This window comes from Aspergillus wentii (genome assembly GCF_001890725.1).
Source record: "Aspergillus wentii DTO 134E9 unplaced genomic scaffold ASPWEscaffold_8, whole genome shotgun sequence".
Lineage (NCBI taxonomy): Eukaryota > Fungi > Ascomycota > Eurotiomycetes > Eurotiales > Aspergillaceae > Aspergillus > Aspergillus wentii.
In genome coordinates this window covers 1844437-1869301 of record NW_024467839.1, presented here as the reverse complement: position 1 = coordinate 1869301, position 24865 = coordinate 1844437, and the positions used below count along the sequence as shown (strand labels likewise).

The following is a 24865-nucleotide window of genomic DNA, read 5'->3' as shown; positions in this document are numbered from 1 at the left end:
TTGTGGAGATGGTGAGAATCTGAGCCCGTGGGTCTTTTTGATCCGCCGCTAACAAGACAACCCGAAATTATCGGCCATGATTGATGGAGAGACAAGAAGTTTCTCTAGGCTTAGCACGAGGTCGACGAGAGAAAAAGTCGACGGGGAGGAAAGGGATTCGCCAGAGACAAAAGCAAAGACCTTGTGATGGCTGTGACGCCTAGTGGGGAACGGCGGTTAAGTCGAGACGGGCTCGTAAAACAGAGCATGCAATTATTATTGTTATTTATTATTGTAGAGTCTGGACAAGGCGAAACAGACGGGGAAGAGATGCCAATCACGGTTCGTCGACTCGTTCGACCTAGACACGCCAAGGTGGTTAGCAGACTGGCGACATATTAGCCCACACTGGCCTTGGGGATGAGATGCAGACTCAGACTCAAATTCAATCTGTAGACGGTCGAACAAAAGCCGGACTACTCCGCTCCTGCTGTGCAATTGCTGGACGCCGTGAAAATGATGCAAATGCAGATCCGATCGATGGCGTCTTGAGTGGGAGATTGTGTGCTGCAGGAACGAGACGGCCGGCCGACTAGCAACTGGGCTAATGCGCTTTTCAGCTCACGCTGTCTCTATCTTTGACTCATGGTCGTATTGTCCAACACAGACTAAAAGAACCTGGCTATTTCGATATGATAATAGCTAATCTAGAATTTCAGATTTGATTTCTGCTCGGCTCTTTGTACGCTTCTAGATATCACTGATTACATCTACTATCTAGATTATTTACTTGTAGCGGTGTGATAAAATCAACAGATACAGCGCAAGATAGTCAAAAATAAGTATTGAATTCAATATAATACCATAGTTTCCTTAATGACATCTCCCCAGAACGCCAACATAGATGAAAGGAAAAAATAATAAAAGAAAGTGTAGAAAAGAACGAAAGTATGAACAGACATGCGTTTCAACTATGCCGCCGCAGCGAATCTCTTCTTCCTGGCCTCCATCGCAAGAGCATCCTTCTCACTCAAGGCCTTAGGCGGCTGCTTATTGTTGTTATTGTTGTTGTTGTTTCCACCACGTCTTTGGCCTTGGTTCTGGTTTCGATTTCCATTACCCCGGCGGTTTTGCTGCTGGTTGTTCCGGCCCTTGTTATCACGTCTCTTTCCTCGTCCTCCTTGCTGTTCATTGTCGTTGCGGCGCTTGCGAGTCTTTTCGTCCGGAAGTGCTTCGTCCAGTCGCTTAACACCGACAGAGGCACCATCGGTGTTTTCAGCTCCAGTTCCAAATCGCTTCGCACGCTCCAGCTTCTCTTCTGCCGCTTTGATAGCAGCCTGCGAGTCCTCGGTGATGCCAAACTTCTCCGCACGAGCCTTGCGCTTCTTCAATTCCTCCTCCAACTCAGTAACCGGCAGTCCCCTTGTGTAATCCACTGCGGGTTTCTCCTCGGCCGGAGCGGGCGCGGCTTCCGTTGAAGCTGTCGCGTCTGATCCCTCAGCCTTCTCAGCCTCTGGGGCAGCTTCCTTCGATTCTGCCTTGGGGTCTTCGGTCGCAGCGGGTGCGGTCTCCTGTTTCTGGTCGGCATCCGCAGAGGCCTTGTCGCCAGCAGCAGCGGCTGGGGCTTCGGTCGACGGCTTCGCTGCAGAGCTGTCTGCAGGAGCATCATCATCCTCCCAGTCAATCACATCTTCAGCGGCCTCAGTCTTTCCGGAAGCAGCAGGGCCGGCATCGGTCTGGGTCTTGCCCTCGTCGTTCTCTTGAAGGCGAGCGACCATCTCGGCCTTCTTACCGGTGTGCGGGAGCGATCGAGACTTGAGGATCTCCACGAGCTCCGCGTTGGTTTTCTTGCTGTAATCGGTAGTCATCCTGACGGTAGTTTGGTTTCGGGTGATCGTAGGGGAAATCAGCGCGAAGGGCGAAGGTGAGCGAATTCAATTTATGCGCTTCAAAGGAATAATCGGAAAGTGATTGTAATTGATCCCTAGACAATGCTCATAATGTGGTGGATAGAAAAGAACGGAAATGGAGAATGGATGACGGTGAATGAAGGTGTAGCCATCAGCTCCGGCGACTGGAGGTCCAGGACGCGTTGCGCAGTGGCCAACCGCAGGCGGCCTGTTTGCAGGATCACGTGATTATCAATATATCTACAGTAGAATATCAACAAGTACAGCAGCAAAATATGAAGACTTTATTGTCTATATAGCCAGTTAACTCTCAGCTTAAATTGAGATATTTGATTCCATCACAGCAATTCGAACAGGATCAAAATCCTGCCATCTACTCTCACAGTAACCAAGCATCAAACTCAATTCACCAACACGCAGTACATACCTCACTCGAAAAGCGCCCAGGATCCTCCATAGAGACAAATACTCTCCCTTATTTCCACTTAACCCACGGCCTCAACACATACCCACTACGGAGCCCTCCTACCTATGACCAGCATCACCTTATGCATGCAACCCGTCATGACATAACAACTGACAGCTGTCCATCCCGTCTTACCTGGAAATCAGCTCATAACGTCTGAAGCTATGAACTATTCGGTAAAGCTTATCGGGGCCCCCGAGACGTTGGCAGCTGAAAGAAAGCCGGAGCTTCTGAGTTGGCAGTGTGGCGATGCGAAGCTGCATATTGTGGCGTCATAGTAAGGTCGTGTTATGATGTATGCACTGCGCCACAGATGGTGGGGTCATGTGATTAGCGTTGGTTTGGTTTTGGTTTGTCATGTTGGGAATTTTTGATTTTATTTTTCTTGTTGGGATAGTTGGATAATGATAATAGTAATAGTAATGAAGTTGATTACGAATAGCCTGAGGTGTCATGATGTCTAAGATAGACCGTCTGGATTCGTTGATATGGTCAATTCGAACTGGAACTCCATTTTCCATAGTTCTTCAACTATTGTAAACATGGTATAAACAATGACATGGGGAATATTGCTAGTTAAATAAAATCTATCATCAAAGTCGCTTGACGCCAGTGTAAAACATAAAGCAGAAACGCTAATCAGATCCGGAATCCAAAAGATAGCAAGAGAATATAGAGAGAAGACCACTTAGTCTCAAGTGCACTCATGTCAAGCATCAGATAATTATCAAGGTCTTATTAACCATAAAACCAATATTCTGCGGCATAGTCCACTTGGAAGCTGCCTTTTTGACGCTCACACGTGGATGGAGCAGCTCCTCCATATGTCTGAACACGATATACTTCCTATCACCAAAGTGTCAGTATACAACAATGATAGAAGCAAGCATATAGGTACTCACCTTAATCCCTGTCCCAGATGTAGACGCGAGTTTCAACCACGAAACGTCCTGTTTGGTATCGTGGTCTTGACTGCCCGAAGAAGACGTCGATGGTGCAGTCACGCTTGCATTCTGCTTTGCTGCCGCCCAGTCCTTGTCTCCGCCCAGCCTTAAATCGAAAAAGGGTGCTTTGTTACTGGTAAAGTAGTGCTGTCCCAGAATAAGACTACCAGGCTTTGGCGAAGTAAGCTGGCCCAAAAGCACAGTTAGATACGAGACAGCATCAACCGGAAGTCCGACAAGTGCAGCCGGAAGCGCATGAAGGAGTTTCGGATAAGATGAGGCGAGATAAGATGCGTCATAAAGCGTAGCAAGAGCGCCATTCGCAGCAGGAGTGGCTGTTTTGTCGGATGACGAGCAGGTGTAATTCTGTGTTCCTCGACCAAGAGCGACGTGTTTGAGGGTCAATCCGGGGGATACAGGAGGGAGTTTCGGATTCGTGTCTGACAGTGGAAGAGTGGCGTTGGTCAAGGAGAAGTTTCCAATCTGGGTGTGTCCTAGTAAGCTGGTGATCCGGGCGAGGTCTAGAGACAGAGCATTGTTTCTCGTGCGGAGAGGCGATGCGTCAACCACGAGGGTGAAACATAAGAGCAGTAGGGTAGAGAGATTCATATTCGCCAAAGGGTGTTCAATGCACAAAGCTCTGGACTGTTTTCGCAAACCGAAAAGAGATAATGCTGAGATTGATGTCAGATGCTGGAAGACCCAAAGTGGCTCGAGATCTGATGTTATATGTAGCAATGAGTATACACCGAAAACCAACATGAACGCAACACCATACCTTCAATCTATTTTCAACAAAAGGTCTGTAAGCCTCGGTGGGCCAATAGCTCACTTGGGTCCAATGCAATCATAGATAAGAATTCCAACATGGCGTAGCAAGGCAGATCCAACAGTTGCTGGCAGTGGTGCCGCTAGAAATCTTCCAACATCCTAGCGAACCATGTTGGTACCAACCCAGGATTTCGGGACATCAAGTGATTTGCATGATAGATATCAAATAACCAGATTTGTATTGCTTGAAAGAGATGATGCCAAAAATAGTCAGAAATAGCCGCGGGTGGATTGGGATCCTTGCGAGAGTTATCGAGGCGCAGTTTCACCATAAAACAATACCAACATGTAGTATCAATTTGGGGGCTGATTCGCTATTTTAAAGGTTTCAACACCGTTGGTGGATAGAATTGCTTGCCACTGTCAAATGAATAGACTGTCTACTCGGAGAAATACAAAAAGCACTCTCGAAGTGAAGCTTGGCCTTGACTGGCTGCATAGGTGGCTGGAATAAACCCGGAAGCCTTGAAGCGCCAGGCACCTTCCTACGTCGTATATAGCAAAGAGTCCATATATGCAGTAGTGGTCGTCTAGATATCGGACTAGCTCGAGTTAGCAATATAGCACCAGTTGAACGTAATAGAGAAGGGAATCAAAGAGATAGGCCAATCCAAAATGCACCATTCCTAGGGCTGTTAGACAAAGCAGTCCAGATTGAATCCCCACTGTGTGGTTCCATCTTGCAGTGAATGCCATCAAACAGAGTTCCGTGGCTGCTATTTGTTCAGGCCTCCATGCCACTCCAACTGCAGGCACCATTTCCCAGTCTTTCTCCCAATTATTCAACTTTCAACGCCCCAGAATGACCTACCACTTGACTTTTAATCTACCCCCACTCATTCAAATTTCGGATATTTCCTTCTACAAGCAACAGCATGTCTATCATGCCTACCTGCGCCTTCGACTTCACCGGCAGAGTTCGAGAAATCCACAATAGACATGTTAAGATTGAAAAACAACTTTCCGAGCACTTGGACGATCAATCTGGACAGCGGCATGTTCTGGCTCTCGCCCGCTACCTTGACACTGATGAAGAGATTATGCTGAAAATTCGCTATGAGTGAGTCTAAATCCCTTTTGATGGAAGCGTTTGGCTGATTAAAAGGTCTAGTTTGAACCCTGAACAATTTGACATTGAAGACCTTAAAGAAAGCCGAGAGGACGCTGACATGATGTTCCTTCATGAGGCTGATGGTGTTGAAAATGTGTACGCGATTCACCACGGGCCTCGATATATCACCTATGTCACGCAGCCTGCCGGGCAGGAAATGCCGTATCCAGATGGCTGGGCCGACTTTCTGATCACATCGAGAGTCCCAGGTGATGATGTTGCTGAGATTTCTGGCGAGCTTACGTTTGACCAGCTGGAGAGTATTCGCAAGCAGCTGGCTAACATCCTTGAGGACATTTCTCTCTTTCCCTGGCTTTTCATTACATCAGAAGTTTTGCTAATCGCTTTATTCTATCCACTTGCGGCAAAATGGAAAGGTCTTTTATACACAGGATCAGGGCACTCTACGATACGACGTCCAAAATGACAAGCTGTATTTCGTCGACTTCACCCACATGAGCCTCATAGACCCTAACTATGGGAATTGGACGTCCATTACACCCGACACCACGTTTGTAACCGGATTCAACCTTTGGTCCCATAGCCATTTGCGACGTGCCAAAGAGATCGCAAAAATTAAGTAGATACAAGCACAGAAACCGGAGAATCCAATTTTCGGGCTTTCAGGAACTCAATCTGGAAATGTTCGTCCGCCAGCGAGGTCGACCGGTCAGCACCCTGGCCTTGAAAGAAAAGAGTCTCAAAGGGATATCCAGGCAGAGAATCGAAGGGTTGTGCAGACGGAAAACCAACGTCCAGGATGGCGGTGGAGGACAGTGTGTTCTCTCATCGATAAAGTCGATGAAATTCGAATAGAACATTCCTTTCTCAAACAACAAACATCTTCGGTTTTGTTATCCACTCTTCGACGTGATCAATGTTTTCTTCTTGCACGACGTGATGTAACACTACACTTTGAAGATGGGGGCGATGTATAGTGATTTGGAATCGCTGTTCGGAGCTTAAAGCACAGCCCACCACGGAGATGAAACGAGGCGTACTCCTAGGCTTATATAGCATCAGGGTCCAAAAGAAACCCTTTCTCGTATAACAACATTGCCAACAGAGAACTGGATGACAAGATTGGCCCGTAAAGCAAGATTAAGCGCCGGGATGAATCCTGAATCCTTTCAGAAGTTAATCACGGATATCGTGAATTCCCAACATGGGTTCTCAAGTGGTACTGCTCAAATGCTATCTGTTTGAACGTTGCATTTGGCAACCTTGAAGAGCATTGTTATGATTGTTAAGATGTCGAGAAAGTCGCTCGATTTAGAAGGCAGATCACGTGTTTGGCTAAGCTTTAAGAGGAAAGGCCTTGGCATGTTTTTTCCTGGCCAATCAGGCAGACTATCCCTATCCTCTCTCTCCAACCTCAATTGCAGGGAAACACCTTCTTGCCTTCTCATCGCTTGACAATAACTAGAGACCAGTGATATGGGCTGACACAGCATCTATGCTAACGGAAAGCATTTCGAAAGCAAAAGCAGGAACCCTGAAAGTCAAATATCCAGCCAAGAAGTCATCATGATAGACTGCCTGCTGTTCACGATTGATCAATTCAAGGACGACAAGAGCTCCAAGCCCAGATTAGCACCTCGTTGACCCGTCCATTCGATTAACTATACCGAGCCATTTTCTATCTATGGACTTTTATCGCAGTTCAATTGCTGCTCAAAACTTCGAGTGTCGATATGGTGATTAAGGGGTGGCTTGTTGCATGTGATCTGCTTTGATCAAGATCCACATTTCCCTGTTAATTATCTCTGAATCATCCAAAGAACGAAGCAGAACTCTTAAGGGCATACCCGTCCTTTCTCGAGATTCTGTCTGGAGTGTGTCGAGATTTCAACCCAACAATAATGCAAACAGCCGGGGACAACGATAAGGACGACCCAGACGGGCTGGATAGACCTCTATAAACATGCCTACTGTCAAAACTGAGAGATATATCCAGTTTTGTACTTCATTTTGTTTGGTCGTGTTCTTTGCCGCTGGCCTCATTCGCCCACTTCACGAATTCGGTCTTTGGAAAATCATTGCCCTATGTCATTCCCGAAAATACAACAGTGCTTTAATATAGGATGATTCGTTTCTCTTGGAAGAGAGCTACGAGGATAGAACGGCGCCTTCGTGGCCGGCAGTGTGAGAACACGGACAGAGACATGCCGGTGAGGACCACTATAGGTTCAGTCACAGTACTGATGAGTAGTAATATGGAGTCACGGAAGTTGTCGCCGAAGGCTTGATGGCAGATATTTGCCGAACAGCTCAGATGCGATACTTGTCGATCCCCCTTGATCCGGCGCGATCATCAAAAAGTGCATAACATGTTGCACAAGAGTTCGGAATGAATCAGAATATGCAGGTGCAGGCAGCTAACCTTCATCCAGGCTGGCAATGGCAACACCATCGACGGGCGTTGACCATCCGAGGTCAAACCCCGCGTGGGACGGAGGTTGATTCTCCGCAACTCTATCCCCACAGCGTCAAATGAAATGCATAATTCTTTGTCTGTGTTATAAAAGCATAATGAAACCCAGGCTTTGGGGTAATTTAACAAAAAACCGATAAATAACTTGTACTGATCTTTAACATGGCCCTCCCTGTGGAATGCGACATCCTCGTCATCGGAGGTGGCAACGCAGGCTTCTGTGCAGCCATCTCCGCCGCTGAATCTGGTGCTCGCAGAGTGATCATTATCGACAAATGCCCTGAAGAATGGGCTGGAGGAAACTCTTACTTCACGGCGGGTGCATTCCGCACTGTCCACCACGGCTTGAAGGACTTGCTACCGATTGTGAACAATGTCGACGAAAAGACAGCACAAAAAATCGATATTAACCCATATACCACCGAAGACTTCACCCGAGATTTAGACCGCGTAACGAGCGGACGGACGCATCCCGCCCTTTCTCGTGTCCTTGTTCAGGAGTCGAACGGTGCCATCAAATGGCTGGCTCGCAATGGTGTTCGATTCCAGCTGTCCTTCAACCGGCAGGCATATGAGGTAGACGGACGATTCAAATTCTGGGGCGGACTATCACTCAAAACCGAGGATGGAGGGAAAGGACTCATCAAAGACCATCGTCAAGCAGCCCAAAGGCTTGGGGTAAAGACCTTCTTTTCAACCGCCGCCAAAAGACTGATCACCGACCCGACGACTGGGGAGGTGACGTCGGTGGTTGTGTCACACCACGGTCGAGACAGTGAGATCAAGGCTGGGGCCGTCATCCTGGCCGCGGGTGGGTTTGAAGCCAACCCACGCATGCGTGCACAGTTCCTCGGACCGCACTGGGATGTAGCCCTGGTACGCGGCACACCGTACAACCAAGGCGATGGCTTCGAGATGGCCATCCGCGATGTCTCAGCCAAACAAGCCGGGAACTGGTCTGGCTGCCACTGCGTGGCGTGGGATGCAAATGCACCCACCGACACGGGCGATCGCGAGATCTCAAACGAGTTCACCAAATCCGGGTATCCGCTGGGGATCATGGTGAATCGGCGCGGAGATCGATTTGTCGACGAGGGGTCGGATATGCGCAACTACACGTATGCGGTGGTCGGACGGCAGATCCTGAACCAGCCAGGCCATGTGGCATTCCAGGTCTGGGATTCACGAACGATTCCCTGGCTCCGTGCGGAAGAGTATCGGCCGGAGGTTGTGCAGCAGATCACTGCGTCTTCGATCAGCGAACTGGCGGATAAATGCGCCGAGCACGGTCTGGAGGATCGACAACGGTTTATCCAATCAATCAACGACTTCAACCACGCGGTCTATCAGAGTCAGAGGGAGAATCCGGGGTTGAAATGGGACCCGGCTGTTAAAGATGGGATGTCCACGCAGTCGTCGACGACGAACTTGTCCGTGCCCAAGTCGAACTGGGCTCTCCCGATTGACCAGGGACCCTTCCTAGCCGTGAAGGTTACGGCTGGGATTACCTTTACATTTGGCGGACTGGCCGTCAACCCAGAGACTGCGGCAGTGGTTTCATCGACGACTCACGCAGAGGTGCCGGGGTTGTACTGTGTTGGAGAGATGCTGGGTGGAATCTTCTATGACAACTATCCGGGAGGAAGTGGATTGACATCTGGAGCAGTTTTTGGTCGACGAGCAGGACAGGCTGCTGCACAGGCTGCTCGAGTGTCTAAGTCCATGAGTGCACGATTGTAATTACTCTCTTGACCTAATACTGTGCTACCAATATGAATCATAAGGCATAACCACAATCCATCTCCAGTTATACTAATCAGACATCCACACCATTAAAACCATCCACAACAACAAAAGTGATAAAAACCCCACACCCAAGACAAACCCATCCAAACCATCCAAAAATCCAATAATCCAATAATCCAAAGCATAGACTCAACCCTCAATGGATCCATCCATATCATCATATCCCCTACGGCCCTAACCCAAATCAGCCTAGAGCCAGTATACGCGGCCTGCTTTCTCATGTCCATTTTCCCTTCTTGGCAACTGCACCCCACGCCTGACGTCATTCTTCATTTCACCCTCACTGCTATTATCATACTAGGTAAGAGGACCTGATTTAATTTACTATGGGGTTTACAGGCTAGTACTATAATTGATGATGGAGATAGATAGTGATACAGGGGAATTACTTAGGCTGATACCTACTGTGTACTGTGATGGATGGAAGATGGTGGCAGTGGCAGTGGTACAAGCTGACGTACACCACCCCGTGCTTGTGCTTGCTTGTTTCTATTTTGACATTCCATGTTTTTTTTATTTAATTTAATTTTATTTTATTTTCCATAATCTGCAGGGTCTTTGGAGGCGGTGCCAGGTTGAAACGCCAAGAGGGAGTTAAATTCCAGGACGCGTGGAGGGAGTATGTCTTTTTGCGCTCCTTGCATGTAGCACTTAGTAGTTTATGTATACAATATTGAAGAAAAGAGATGAAGTTGAATATTGATTAGACAATAATATTGGTATAGTAGCGACTGTAATGACACATCTGGTGCCCTCCCAAGACCAAATTTCCCAGTAAAAACCAGAACCTCCTTATCCTGTCCGATTTTTTTTCATAATACTCCGGTATATCACTCCTGGGTACGCCTTCGAGGTCTCTGGGAGATTCTCTAATTTCAACATGATTCAATCCCCAGCAGTAGAACAAAGATGGATGCTTCAAAGTGACACAAGCATTGCTCTAATCAAATCAGAAAAAGACAGCCTGCTGCGAACATTTTCCGGACCCCGTTATTTCTCAACCATGCCACGGAACCGCAGAAACAACAAAAGACAAAGACATGGCAACCCCGCTGGTATCTGACAAAGTAAATAGGAAATAATAAAGGAAAAAAAAGGTCATGCAAAAAAAGTAGAAACCCAACTCCCAGGTCTAGCGAGAGAATAGAAAGAAAATAAAGAAAAAGATTTCCAACCAGAAAAGAAAAACAACCGGTACCTCTATGGTCGTAACATGAGAATATGAAAGTGGTCATCACCAACGAATTCCCCCAAGTTCTTGTACCGCATCATGCTCATCCATGAATGTAGAATAATAAAAGGATAAAAAATAAATAATAAATAAGAAAAGAACAACCGGTTGGGGTATCAATTCTCTGTCAAAACTTGCAGAGACGGGAATCGAAAAGAAGAAAGAAAACTGTTGTACAAGAGGGCAAAAGGCCGATCGGGAAAATCCAGTGTAACGCGACACTGGACAATCCCGTAGGCAGGATGTCATGATGCGATCAACACAAGGCTCAGAGGAAAAAACGAAGGACATTAAACGTTGGACGTTAAACTTAAGGAGAGGGCAGGATTTATTCCTCGTCCTCGCCAGAAGCGCCTTCTTTTTCACCCTTGTGGACCTTCTTGTGTCGGCGCAAGTTGGACACAACCGAAAAGTGTCGGCCACAACCTTCAACGTCGCATGCGAATGCTAAAAATTCCGAGTTAGTTTCACAGACCGCGTGCACGACAGGTTGCTCAAGAGAACTTACGTTTTTCGCCGGTGTGACTGTACATGTGTGTTTGCAAGGATGATGGGCGGGTGAATCGCTTGTCGCACACCTTGCACTTGTGCTTCTTCTGGGTGTTGGATGGCATTTTCGAGCTGAACTGGCTCATCATGGACTGGGGTCCGGGAGGCGCGCTTCCGGTCAGCAGGTTGGATGGCCGGGGGAGTGTGCGCGAAGGAAGGTTATCGTAGGATTCCGATGTTGTAGAGCTGTAGTCGGTCACGGACGATTCGACCGAGCCAACAGAAGCGCTGTAGTAGGGGTAGTTGCCGCCGGAAGAAATCGACGATCCGGACGAATGGGTCGAGGGGAAACCGTAGGAGTCACCCGAGCCTCTCGCATTGCGAGGGCCATAGATGTTTCGGGGGGTCAAGTCCTGGCTGAGCGCAACCATTCCCCGGCTAGCATCCAGCGCGTCACCAAAGGTAGGAGCGGAAGAAGGCTGTGCGCGGCTATCACTATAGACAGAAATGTAAGCGTGTTTTCTTTGACACCAGAGTAAGAGATTCTTACGCATGAGATATCCGACGGCTGTCGTGAGGCGGGTGAAGAGGAGGAGCGTAGCTAATCGGCGCATAGCTTGCAGGGGCGGCAAAGCTGCTCATGGAGGAAGCGGTGGTGTAGGTAGGAGCGGATTCAAAGGTGGTCCGGGGCATGTCGTGCTGCATGGTCATCATCTCCGGGCCAGGATAGCTGGGAGCCGTGGTGGCGGTCGAGTAATTGCTTCCGGTGACCAGCGAGGGCGCGGAAACGGGGATGCTGGGGTAGGGCATGGAGATGGCGGACGGCCGGCTCACTTCTTCCTGCTTGACGTGGTTGATACCGTCGGAGGCCATGGCAGTCGCGTAGACGGGGGGTTGGGAGTGAGAGGATGTGTGTGCGGCGGCCCAGGGATCGGTGAATTGAGGGGGATTGTGATGCGGCATATTGTGGTGGTAGACGTTGTCGAAGCCCATACCGCCGTACTGGCGGTTCTGGTTGTCAATGACCATCGTCATGAGGATAGAATTGGGTGATGTGAGGAATTGGAAGTGAGACTAGAGTGGCGCAACGCAATGCGATGACAATCGAGGAGTAGAGGGAGAGTGTGTATATGTAGTAGTGGAGAGGGATAAACAGGAACGACAAAGGAAGATCGATCGAGTTGGGATGTGATCCGCGTAAATAAAGCAAAGGTGCAGGAGAGAGAAGAAGAATCAGAAACAGGCGAGAAGGAAATGTAGTGGTAGTAGTAGTCTGGGGAAAGGGCCCGAAGGGGATCGGCGAAGCTTATGAACAAATACGGGATCGCAAGAAAAGAAGCGCAGGGACGAAGGGGAGTTTGTTGGAGGCACAACAACTAGTGCCACTGACGACGTCCCGTCGGGGACGGTTGCAGATCGTTACTTTGGGCCGCTTAGGTAGGCTTCGAAACGGCGTTAAACACAGCGGAATTGTACCAGTTCCTTGGTATTTATTATTATTATTCTTATTTTTTATTTTTACTTTTTACTTTTTATTTTTTATTTTTTATTTTTTATTTATTTTATTTTGTATTTTATTATACTTATTCATTTTATTTTATTTATTTTACTATTTTATTAATTATTAACTCCGGGATCGGAATAAAGTATGTATGCAAATACCTACCAGGTGACGGTCTGCAGACTGTACGTAATCCGTAATTTAGGTGGATGGAGTTGGGAGGTTTGGGACGGCAGAGCCAAAAGAAAATAAAATGGAATTAAAAAAGAAAAGGAAAAAAGAAAAAAGGCAGAATAGGAAAAAGAAAAAAAAGAAAAAGGAGAGGGGGGCAAGAGATGTGGGTTAGTACAGAGGGCAGACAGAGGCAAGAGGGAAAAAAAAAAAAAAAAAAAACAGTACAGTCTCACTGGTTCCAGTGGTCAACTGCAGTGCGGGAATAAGGGGCGGTGGGTTCCAACAGAGGAAGGTCAACTGGATTCTCACTATGGCCCTTTGAGTAAAGTACGCTCCGTAAAGGGGGGGCAGTTTGTGCCGTGTCTGCAAGAAGAAAATGGACAGCAAAAAAAAGAAAAACGAAAAAAAAAAAAAGGGTAATTAGGAAAAGAAAAAAATTAAAAATTAAAAATTAAAAAGGCAGGCAACGCCAAGAGTCCAGTCAGATGCAGCGACCAAGGTTCGCCTTTTGACTTTTGACTCTTTGAGAGTGTTTCAAAGTAGCGGGGAAAGTGGCAGATCACAGAGATACGTCAAAGGGTATACCCGTTCCGTGGGGGATTCTCTCCACTGCACAGTGTAGGTGTAGACTGTAGAGACAATAGAAGTGGAAGTAGAAGATAGAATTGACAATAAATGTAAATAAATGACTGTATACAAAAGAAATCCGCATTTTTCTCTAGTAGGGCATTCCTTCACCAAACCCAGGTTAAGCGGGGGTCCAAGTCCCCCCCGGGCCGCTGGTTGGTCGCCAGGCAAAACTGGTGATGACTTGGCCCATTGGAGGCTGCAGCCACCGCCCTATCGTTTTTGGCAGGGATGCTGGATGGAAATCCGATTGACCTTATTCATGTTAGATCTTAACAGAGTGTAACTAATATAATGTACAGAGTGTCCTCAGTACTGTCATATTGTGATTGTAGACATCTCGTGTGAAGTATGGCGGTCAGACATGTGGCATCGGGGGTTTAGGGAAAAATACGGAAGAATTCATCAATAAACGACAGCACCAGGAACTAAGATACAATGCAAGATGACGATATCTTCAAGATATGCACTATACATATTCTCGCGTGTCTGTCCATCTCCGATGCTGTCATGTTGTTGCTACATCTACATCCTACACCTCGAGTATCATGATTATTGCCCCGCCAAAGAACAGAATGCTGTCATCGGACTTGCTCCGTTGTCGCACTGTTTTGCATAGAGTAATAAATGTAGCACTACACTGTTAGCAACTAAGAGTAAGAAGATATGTATCTCGCAAGCCATCAACCAGGATTCCGACGACCGCCCCGCTTCTCCCGTGTTTTCAGTTCGACTGTAGCAAAATAAAAGCCGGTCCGGTAAGCCATCCATTTGCTTATCTCACTATGGGGTGGTGTGGGATCTCAGCAAGTCATTCCACACCGACGTCAGAGCTCGGGCATTAGCGGCGCGGCTTTCGCAATAGTGCAGAACAACACATCTACCAGTTATTGCCTGGGTGGACGCGATAGTAGTAGCCAGTAGGTCTAGATCTGATACTATGAAGTGCTACAGTAGGGTAGTAGCAGAATAATATCGGAGAATCTCCAGTCTGCGATCTGATTGGGACTAGCAACAAATCGCTAAAGCTAATTTATCTTATGGTGTAGAGAGAAGAGCCACATGGATCGATGAACTGCTCAATATTAAGACGGTGGGTATTTCCAGTAAAAATGACACCAGTTCTGCATGATGCAGCAGAAGAAATTAATAAAATAAGAAAATATACATATGATACATCGTACGTACAGCACATATCAAGTCGCCACTGAAGTTTAACTTTCCATGGCTGTAACCCATTTATTTGATGACTTCGTCGTCTTCTCTTCTCCGCATCCGATACTCGGAGTCTTTGACAGTACCACGGTTTAAGATATTATATATCATGGTTCACCAGTTCAGATTGTTTGGCTCGACCGTACAGAAAGCAAAAAAAGAAGCATCAAGAACAGGAGCCGAAGCAGTCAACCAAAGGAACCAACCAAACCCCAACTCGACATGCCGAAAGCAGCAGGTCCGGTGCGTTCTTTTTTGGCTACCATCCAATCACCCATGGAAATGGGTCCCCCTCCATGAATCCATAAATCCAACCAATCCATTGGATCGAAGACACAACTCCGCAGGGCCCAACGTGGGTCTGCGAAAGTGGGTGGTCCACACGGTTGGCACGAGGCAAGCCGTGGAAAAAGAAACGGACGAATGGGAAGCGAGCAGAAAACGATTCTGGGCCATGGGTCTTGCCTGTACTTTTACCGTTTAGAGTTTGGATCCGTCTCGGGATGTAAATGGGCGGCACTAGGGCGGATTGGGGTTAGGGTCAATCATTTCATTTAGGCTGACAGTGGTGGGTTCTTCAAATCCTGCAGCTTGGGATATTGGATTTAGTCTGAGACTTGAATGAATATGACGCAGTGAATAGTTAGTAACACTGAGTAAGCGGACATACTATGTAGTCCATAGTAATGTCTTGGATAGTACGGAGTAGGAGTCCGTAGGAATACAAATCATCAGCAGTAGACGAGGCCTGAGTGTACTAAGCGACTCCAGCTGGATGTGACTGCCTACATATTATCAGCTATGACTGGTCAAAGCTAAGATCAAGAACCAGGCACGTCTTATCAGAACCATGATTCGATATCAACAATAGCACAAGCCGACTTCGGTCCTTTGCTTGACCTGAACTTTGTAGATGTCCACTACCGAGTCTACAACAAAGACAAAGCTTTACTTTTGCCGTACGGAACAAGCCGGATAGGCGGTGCTTGGACGCATTGAGAATCGAGAAAATTCCTCATCGACAGAAGCGAACCACTGGTTTGACCATGACTCTTGACCTCCTTTTTGGGCAGCCATCAACACTCCACACCATATGATGCCGCTTGGTGGGATGCTAAGAATTAGCAACAAGAAACAGGTACTAAACAAGAATGAGATCATGAAGAGGATGAAGGCCCATGCGGGATTGCGTACACAGTTGGTCTAAGACTGAGTCTGAGTCTCAAGATTGTAATACTCTGTCAAATAAAAATAAAAAATAATATTTAAAAAGTAACAATAAAAAAATAAGACGGGAGGCTGCTTCAAGGTTGGTTTGCCTCCTTGACCGCTGGATCCGCTTTTTTTCCCATATTTCCTCTCAATCCCAGCGGAACCGTTGAAAAGATGAAGAAGGATTGGCTGAAAAGGATCGATCTCACCGCTTTTCCCGGCCCCATCCATCATTGGCTGCTAATCTCTCCCCCCTTTCAGCCGCCCCAGGGCCCTTAAAAACTAAAAAAGGCGCGTGCGCACCACAACCAGAGAAGAGAAAAGTCCCCATTTGGGGGCCCCACTCCCAAGAGGATCACCCTAATCCTATCCCGGTAGTTCGTACATTGCCTGTTTGGGAACAGCCCTCCCGCAACACGGCCCATCATCCCCAAAAACGCGTAACTCCCCCAAGCCGCCTGAACGAACCACATCACAATCCGCTCGATGCGGTCTCCACTGACAGTCTGACTCTAATCCTAAATCTATTGTGGGTGTTCCCAATCAGGTAGTCTGGTTCTTCCCCCCCCCCCCCTCCCCTCTCTACGTCCTTCCCGTTCCAAATGTGATCAAAAATCTCGTATCGAGTGTCTGCCTCACTAGTTGGCTGGCCGTCTGTCAGGTTAGGTAGGTAGGGTCCGGAGAAGAGCACGGTGACCACATGCCCGAGAAGCCCGCGACAAAGTCCAGCCACACTCGATACTCCTTTGTTCCTTGCTCACTTTACTGGATCGGGTTGATTGCCAGGGTTCCCTTATCATCTGGCTTGGCTCTCGGTAATTCGCTAACAGCCCTAACTTACGTCTTCATGTGCTTGTCTGTCTGTGCTATACTATGCTATGTATGATGCTGATGCGTTCAAACTCAGGGTCGATTTAATTAAAGCAGTTCGAGCGAAAATAGAATATTCATTTCGCTTCTGAGTAGGAGTGGATATACTACAGATGGGGGGGCGAGGACATGACGGCATCGCCCATTTCATATTTATTTTCCATTTCACGCTGTGGCAATAGCACCTACTACTGTGAGTAGTGTACATACTCCTACTAGATGAAAAACTTGATACTTGTATACAAATAATATTTATATTCATAGTCATAGTCATAGTCATAGTCATCTTATACTCTGATCCAAGTACCTGGATGATTGACATGAGGCTCTACAAACCAACTGATCGACTCAGGTTGCCTGGCAATCATCTGCGTTTTAGACAGTTCCATCTGTCATCTGCACGGGTTCCACGCGGCAGATCGTCATGATTGGCACTGTTCTTCCAACTTAACATCAACTCTGTACATAAGTATGAAGATAGTATTACTATTGAGATTCAGATTTATTACAATATGTATTATGTACTGAATATTAATTAATATAATTTAGTGAATGTAACCAGATAGATAGATTGGAGTCAGCCAACTCAGCTGTCCTCGCAAACACACTCAAGTCGAGTAAGCCTTCTTTTACGATATCCGGCATAGTGTGAATGGAGAGCGGCAATGGCATTTCCCTGGGACTGGAGTAGAGGAGATTGGAGTAAAGGCAAACCAAACCAAAAAAAGAGCGGCAAATTCGAGTTTCTGGAAAGGGGAACAAAAAAGAGAGTTTTCGAACCATGGGTCTGATCTGATTGGCCCGTCTTTCTTTCCAGTTGCAAGAGACTAAAGTGCGCCCCCACATCGCAGGTAAACCTTCTTTGGAAGTTTGGATGGGGGGAGACGATCCACACATGGTTAGTTAGGTTTAGACCAGGAAGGGTTCCAACCAGAGAAATAAAGAAAAAAAGAAAAAGAAAAAAAAAGATCAGACTATTGTTGAATAACAACAGGGGTAAGGGCAGGTAGTGCGGAAAACGCAGGGAGGGCCATGGCATGCGAGACGGCAGATAGTCGATAGCCGAGCTTGGCCTGGCCAGATAACCCAATTGCATTGTTGCCCCCACAGGAGCTGACGCGTGCACATCTCACGAACCTTTTCCTATCTGGGCTTCTACTGTATTACTACAAGAGTACTACGATATTTTATCTGCAATAGAGTACTCTGTAATTGCAATCTCTAATCAAGTAGTACAGAGTACATACTACATGTACATTCTACCTACAGGTAGCAGGTGCTGTTTGTACATACAATGTAGACAGAATAGGCTAGTCGACCTTGAACCCCGCAAGCCCGTTTGTCTGGTTGTTAATCCCTGTGTGCGATCCTAGCCGTCTCCACAGACACTGCCACCTTCAGTCACCACTAACAGTCTGAAACGCGCCGGTTGCCCCGTCCAGTGGGAGGGCGTGGATTTGTCCACCTGTGGCTGTCTGTACATACATACTCCATAGCCTATAGTAAATAGTAATAGTACATAGTATAATAATAGTTCTATTATATTAACTGTCTACATGTGTATATACACCACTGAATAACGATTAAATATTAATTAATAATAATACTATCAAGACCCTGACCAGGAACAAGCTTCTATGGCAGCGCCCCCAAGGGCAAACGAGTCTAGCGTGCAGAAAGTGGAGCCGAGTGGCTGTTTGGCGGCCTTGGCACATGTCATTGGCGGGTTCTTTTTCTGTCTCAACGCTCTTGATCCCCCTGGCCATGTGCAGATGGATAGATACAGTTACTGTCTGGATTCGATTATCTGATACTATCACATTACGGGTTCTCGTGCAGAAGAACGGAGGATTTTGAAATTAAATTGTATCCGTCCGGAGGAGAGAGACTGATTTGGAATATGCCTGCATTGGCATTTGTATTGTTGACGACGCTTGCCTTGCCACTACCACAGACAAGGACTGAATGTCAGCCCGTCAGACTATCTAATCACTGATGAAACACGCACTGATCAGAGTGGAACTAAAGATTTGTGATTTCTGATTCTGATTCAGCTAAAGTCTAGCCTTGTGGCCCAGTTGGCCTCGATCCTTCGAAATTCAACTGAGGAGGAAGTCCCTGAGTTAAACCGGATAAGGAATGATGGAGGGAATTTCCAACGGCATCGTCAACGTCAACTGTCAACGTCAACGGATCATGCTACCTGATACGGAATGACTACAGCATAAGCATTTGTTTGATTTGATTTAGCGGCTGTCTCAAACAGAGCGAGTTACGTGTGTTTGATTATGGCATTATGGCGGTTGGAGGAGGTTGTTTCTATCTTATTTTCACATGAACCGAGGAGCTGGATGAATGGTTATTGTTGTACTATTTTAATCAACACGTACGGAGTGTCCGTTTGATATCCTTGAAGAGGCAATGAAACATGATGAAATAGAATGATCAAAAAAAAAATTATAATCAAATAACCCTGACATGGGACATGACAAAACTAGGAAATAACATCCATCATACTTCCATCACATAGCTCCGATAGCACCCACCAAGCAAGGCAGCTCAGGTAGTTGGTATAGTTACATCTGCAATCCTTCCCACGGATATTGTGGCTGCATGTGCTCAAGGATACAGATACAGCATACAGTTATCTCCTACATAATACATATGTGTGCTTCTGGCTCGTACATGAGAATGATCAAAAAGATAGCTACATGATACATCCAAAGCTACCTCTGGTCCTTGCAGCTGCAACTGCACATTTCTTGTTAGTTCCTCCGGACCAGTCACAGTCACGCTTTGCTGGGGAAAAGAAGCTTCCCATTGGCAAAACAATCGGTGACTTTATGGAGTACGCTCGAGCCTCATGGCTCTACAGGTGAAAACCTCCGTGTAGAGTTACGACTGCATACGAGGATGAAGGATGGTGGTGAGATCTCTCTCTCATCCTACCAACTATATGATGCTATGGACATGCTACTGCTCAAGTCTCGACTAATCCATCCTGCTACCTACTCGATCGGGACTGGCGTGGGTTATCCGGAAACCACCCCCGTCCAGCCATGACAACAAATAGTTTCTTTTTAATTTTTTGGTTTTAGTTCAGCTGTGTTTTTTTTTTTTTTTTTCTCTCATATGACGATGCTGACTTATGCAGGGTCATCCAAGGAATGCGGGCTTGGCGGAGAAAAAAAGGAAAGGAAAGGGGAAAAAAAAGAAAAAGAAAAAGAAAAAAAGCAAAAAAGGGCGCAAACGGGCAGAAGCTGAATCTGAATTTCCAGTTTTTTTTTTTTTGTCACCCACAAGAAAAGCCCAGCGCCAAGCCCGCACATGACATCCACTATGGAGAAAGCTTACGCGGCACATACCCTGGCCATGCATGGTGAAGCTTGGCGGCACTCTCGAAGGACCAGCAGCTGCAGCAGCATGAGGGAAAGGAAAGAGTGGCGAGTCTGGGAAGATGATATGATATGTGTGATTTGGGAGGGGTTGAATTTTCAGTGGCATTAGATCATATTATTATAGTATTTATTATGTACTGTGTATTAGCTGTGGGCAAGATCTGTCAATAAAGGATGTGCAGTCGAAGAATTATGTAAAAAAGCTTATTGGTCGACTGATCTGCTTGTCATGTTTGGATATAGTGCTGATCAATATCCAGGGACTGTATCGATACCATCATATCATTAACATATCATTTCTATTCTCTACGAAGTATATAGTATTTCACAGTCATAATGAGTGGGTATCATATTTACACTCTTTATCCTAAAGCGTAGACGTAGGTCGTAGGTAGTGAGCTCCGATGAATATCGTGCCCGGTCGGATATATATAACCACATGGACTACGGAGTGTGCATATCTAAGAGATGGACAGTTGAAGAAAAAGTGTCGCTATTCATCACTCGCTATTTTGACTGATATAGATACACGCCAAATTCCCCCAGTAATGCAAACTCAACACCGTCGCGAATTAATCAATGCCCTAAACGAATAAAACACAGAAAACCCTCGTGGATTATCAAAAGTACACAGAAATATAATAGTAGATCGGCTCAAATTACAATCGACAATTCATGTCTCGCCAGTCCATCATCATCCAAGTTGGGATAGTACGGAACCATCGAGTCCGCACTCTGCACATACGCATCGTTGTACAGTCGCCAGTACGGCACCCGCACCTTCCGGGCTGGGTGGAAGAGACCTGCCCAGACGTAGTTCATCACGACACCAGTTCCCACGGCCATCCGAATCGAATCAATGGCTTCAATCACCCGATCGATAACGTGGGGACTCGTCTCGAAGATGTTCGGGAACACGAGGTTGAGAAGATGAACCATGGCATCCTCACAACCCAAGCCAACGACGCCAAGCGCGATGTGCTTGACCACACTGGCGGCAGTTTGTCGATGCACTTGATCCCGATCAATTAGGGCGTCTTCAATAAGAGGCGTAACCGCGTAGACATAGTCCTTGGCCATCTCGCCAATGTATTCGAACAAGAACGACATGGCCTTGAGAACACCATTTTGAACGTTCAGCTCGGGCACACGATACTCGTTCATCAGTGCTGGAAGAACAGTAAAAGGTGCACAAGTTTCGGCCACGATACCAATGGCGACGGCGGTACAGACACGGGACTGACGCTCCTGCACACGCAAGTTGTTGAGCAGTGTGGCGAGAACGTCCTGAGGACCAATGGCCTTGGCGATGAAACCAAATGTGTTGTTGGCAGCACGACGAATGCCCTTCTTATGGGCCTTCAGCATATCCAGGAGTTCGAAACAGATACGCATCCACTCCCGAGCGTTGACGGACTCGGGTCCGCGGTCTGCGATACGACCGACCAAATCAATTGTGTTCTCTTGGACCTTCTCGTGACGGTTACGGAGAATAGGAGTAAGGCGAGGAAGAAGATCTCTAATAGGAGGCTGCATCTGGTTGATACCGACCACGGTGACGATGGACCGCAAAGCGCCCAAGATGGATCCCAGGACTTCGGGGTATTCTTCACCCAAATATTCGTAAAGCACGATTCCGAGCTTGCCCATGAGAGCGTCTTCTCCGCACTGTCTCATGACCATTGCAATGCGGGAGATCAGATCTGCCGCTTGCTGACGGACTGTGGCGGACTTGTTGTTTAGTCGCCAGAGGATGGTACTGACAATCTGTGGGAGGTATGGCTTGCACCGGGTGCTGAGAGCATTCACAACAGTTCCAAAGCCGTTCAAGATTACAATATCCTCAATGCTTTGCTCCTGGAATGCATAAAGGACACCGTCGATAAGTCTTTCCTCCAATCTCTCAGAGATATCTGCAGCCCCGAGGGCTGCAACCAGCTTTTCAACCGTTTCCACGGTCATCTTACGATATGGCTCGCTTTCGTCTTTCAAGTTGTTAACGACGCGTTCCAAGATCTCCCCAACACCGACCTTCTGTCCCAGATCGACAGTGGTATCAACTACCTGGCGGTAGTTCCTTCGGTCTAGCGCCATTCGTCGTACCCAGAAACTCTTGAAGAAATCAGTCAAAACGTGTTCTTTGAGGTAACCGGCAGTCACACCATCCGTGCTAGCACATTGTGACACCACTTTGAGAACGACCTTCTTCATTTCTTCATCCGGAGAAGAGAACTCTCGGAGAAGAATTTCCATGATCTGACTAGTGTAGTAATTGGCATACTCTTCATCCATAAGAGGGATGATGTATCCAACAGCTTTGAGGAACGCAGCCAGACCCTTTCCGCGCTGCTTCCTAGCTCCTGTCCAAAGAGGGTTGAGGATCTCATCGAAGCTTTCGATACCATACGGGTTAGCAGCTTCTGCAAGAGCAGCCACAGCCAAAGCTGTGACGGTTCTGACCTTAGCCTGTTCATCGCTAAGGTTGTCGGCGATACAATCAACTAGGCCCTTTAGATGCGGAAGAATAGCACAACCCATAAGAATGGGAATCTGCTGGACAATCTTCACACCAGTGTGCCTAGCTTGCCAGGACTTCTTGCTGCGACACACAGCGCGGAGGAATGGAAGGAGGGCCGGAATACCGAGTGCAGAGGCAACGACAGCAAACGCCCGAGCTGTCGTGTTTCGGACATACTCATCCACATGATCAATATCGGGACGCATCGTACTAATCATGGTAGCAAGACCAGCTGCCTTGGCAAGGTTGGAGATAATTTCTCGACCTTCAACACGAGCATAATAATCTTGGTCAATGAGCAAGGGCTCAATGACGACCAAAATCTTATGGACGAAGGGGCGAACCAGATCATCAAGTTTGTAAAGCACACGGTCAATAACCTTGACCAGCAAGTGGCGTTCTTGGTCTTCAAGTGACTTCTCCATAAGCAGAGGAAGGATCTGGTTGAACAAAGGACCTGCGCCGAATTGTCGCGCATTGTCTGTGAGTTGTCGCAGCGCTGTCTTTCTCATGGGTGGTGTGCCGTTCTTAACCTTCAACAAAAGTCTCATAATCTTGCGCTCTTTCATTTCCTCCACGGACATGGCACTTTCATCGTTTCCTTCCATGAGCTTGCCGAAGTATGCCATATCTTCTGGCTTGAAAAACTGCAAATCTCCAACGCCTGGAATATCAGTCGGGAGCTGCTTGCCGAGAGAGCGAACACTCTCAGGCTCTTGCATCATGAATCCTCCAACCCCAGCGGCGCCTGGAATAGGAGCCGGGGTTGCCATAAGCTTTCTGGCAGGGGTTCGGATGGGGGCGTATCCCGGTGGGGGATCAAGGATTTTGTATCCCTCCGTGGGAAGCATCATATCAAGCTCCTCGTCCGACCAAGGGGCATTGCGGCCAGAAATATCAGTTCCAAAGCTGGTCGGCACGACAGCCGCACCTGCTTGGGATGGGTGCATGGGAGTTGCAAGTCCTTGGTTACCAACGGGAGTCGCTGCTGTGAGGGATGGAGCTTGATCCCATCTCGACCGACGCTTAGGAGCTTCCTCGGCACCTGGGACGGGTGTTTGGTCCCAACGCGATCGCTTTGTCTTGGTCTCTGTAGGCTGAGGCGCCTCAGCTTCTGCCTCAGTAGGTTCAGAGGATACATCCCACCGCTGCTTGCGCTTGCGCCCGGTTGCAACAGACACAGTCGAGCCTGCCTCGGCGTTTTCCTTATCCTCCAGCGTCAACGTGGCCTCGTGTTCTGCGACACCGTTATCACCATTGGCCTGCTTCTCTGAGATCAGCTTCTGAACACGTTCTTCTTCTTTTTCAAGCTCACGCAGGGCCATGACTTCACGATAGGTCTGGCCCTCCTCCCCCTCGACGTTCGCATGAGCGTTCGCAGCGAAGGGATCAGCTCGCGTGGGTGTCAGAGGTCCACGGTTGAACCTGCGCTTTTGGTAGTCCGTCTCACGGTCTGCAATCCGAGCCTGTTTTTCACGTCCGAGCAGAATGTCCTCCTCTTCCACCCCATTACCATGGGCAAATTCATCAACTTGATCTTTGGTGGCGGTGTACTGGCCGACTAGACGGTGTCCTGCGTCCGCATCTTCCATTTCTTCGTCGTCGCCATCGACGGCAATCGAGGTATTGTAGCCCGCATATTTTTCGGCTCCATCGCGATCGTAGACGGTCGTGTCGAAGGATTCAGTCAGAGAGGCCTTGGTCGAGTTGTCAGTGCGCTGGCTAGACGGATCAAAGGTCCTTGAACCTTTACTTCCAGCAGCAGCAGCGTTACGCTCCGCCTGGAGCTTTCGAACAGCTTCAAAATCGGCTGGTGAGGTGATTAGCACGGGGGTTGATAGTTCAGAGGGAGAAGACCTACAGTCAGACATGACGACACTTATGCGAATCCCGGAGATGAGATAGAGAGCAAACAATCTCGAGCATCGGTAGCAGCAGCTACATTCGGATTGAACACCGCAAAAACGGCGAACGTGAAGAAGCTAAGGGGTGCGATTGCTGATGGCTGATGGCTTGGATGAAGTCTTCCATCGCAAAAAGCAAGTCGGCGGCGAGTCGCGCTAACGAGCCACAGATGACTCAGCAGATTACTTCCACGTGACCTACTCAACGCGGATTTCTTACTCGCCGAATTGTGGCTTAGATCGTA

General features: G+C 47.6%; 7 protein-coding genes across 7 annotated transcripts; 2 read left to right on the top strand and 5 right to left on the bottom strand.

Moving 5' to 3' along the window:
• Positions 1-570: 570 nt before the first annotated feature.
• ASPWEDRAFT_45483 (SAP domain-containing protein) lies at positions 571-2099 on the bottom strand. Its single transcript, XM_040836555.1, has one exon. The coding sequence runs from the start codon at positions 1845-1847 to the stop codon at positions 951-953; it is 897 nt and encodes a 298-aa protein (XP_040685217.1). The 5' UTR covers positions 1848-2099; the 3' UTR covers positions 571-950.
• A 675-nt stretch (positions 2100-2774) lies between these two features.
• ASPWEDRAFT_163637 (DUF3455 domain-containing protein) lies at positions 2775-4200 on the bottom strand. Its single transcript, XM_040829852.1, has 3 exons — positions 4078-4200; positions 3258-4018; positions 2775-3201 (listed from the first exon to the last, which is right to left on the bottom strand). Exons 2-3 carry the CDS (start codon positions 3906-3908, stop codon positions 3094-3096), a joined length of 759 nt encoding a protein of 252 aa, XP_040685216.1. The 5' UTR covers positions 3909-4018; positions 4078-4200; the 3' UTR covers positions 2775-3093.
• An 814-nt stretch (positions 4201-5014) lies between these two features.
• Positions 5015-5825, top strand: ASPWEDRAFT_119146 (uncharacterized protein; the record flags this gene model as incomplete). Its single annotated transcript, XM_040828881.1, has 3 exons — positions 5015-5190; positions 5242-5572; positions 5634-5825. The coding sequence occupies 3 exons, from the start codon at positions 5015-5017 to the stop codon at positions 5823-5825; spliced, it is 699 nt and encodes a 232-aa protein (XP_040685215.1).
• A 1839-nt stretch (positions 5826-7664) lies between these two features.
• On the top strand, positions 7665-9461 carry ASPWEDRAFT_695775 (uncharacterized protein). Its single transcript, XM_040839055.1, has one exon. It carries the CDS (start codon positions 7838-7840, stop codon positions 9413-9415), a length of 1578 nt encoding a protein of 525 aa, XP_040685214.1. The 5' UTR covers positions 7665-7837; the 3' UTR covers positions 9416-9461.
• On the bottom strand, positions 9462-9939 carry ASPWEDRAFT_695776 (uncharacterized protein). Its single transcript, XM_040839056.1, has one exon. The coding sequence runs from the start codon at positions 9745-9747 to the stop codon at positions 9508-9510; it is 240 nt and encodes a 79-aa protein (XP_040685213.1). The 5' UTR covers positions 9748-9939; the 3' UTR covers positions 9462-9507.
• A 939-nt stretch (positions 9940-10878) lies between these two features.
• On the bottom strand, positions 10879-12371 carry ASPWEDRAFT_695762 (C2H2-type zinc finger protein). The gene is made up of 3 exons (XM_040839054.1): positions 11752-12371; positions 11221-11696; positions 10879-11159 (listed from the first exon to the last, which is right to left on the bottom strand). The coding sequence occupies exons 1-3, from the start codon at positions 12234-12236 to the stop codon at positions 11041-11043; spliced, it is 1080 nt and encodes a 359-aa protein (XP_040685212.1). The 5' UTR covers positions 12237-12371; the 3' UTR covers positions 10879-11040.
• An 8366-nt stretch (positions 12372-20737) lies between these two features.
• Positions 20738-24724, bottom strand: ASPWEDRAFT_163624 (U2 snRNP complex subunit HSH155). Its single transcript, XM_040829851.1, has 2 exons — positions 24578-24724; positions 20738-24526 (listed from the first exon to the last, which is right to left on the bottom strand). The coding sequence occupies exons 1-2, from the start codon at positions 24585-24587 to the stop codon at positions 20853-20855; spliced, it is 3684 nt and encodes a 1227-aa protein (XP_040685211.1). The 5' UTR covers positions 24588-24724; the 3' UTR covers positions 20738-20852.
• Positions 24725-24865: the final 141 nt, after the last annotated feature.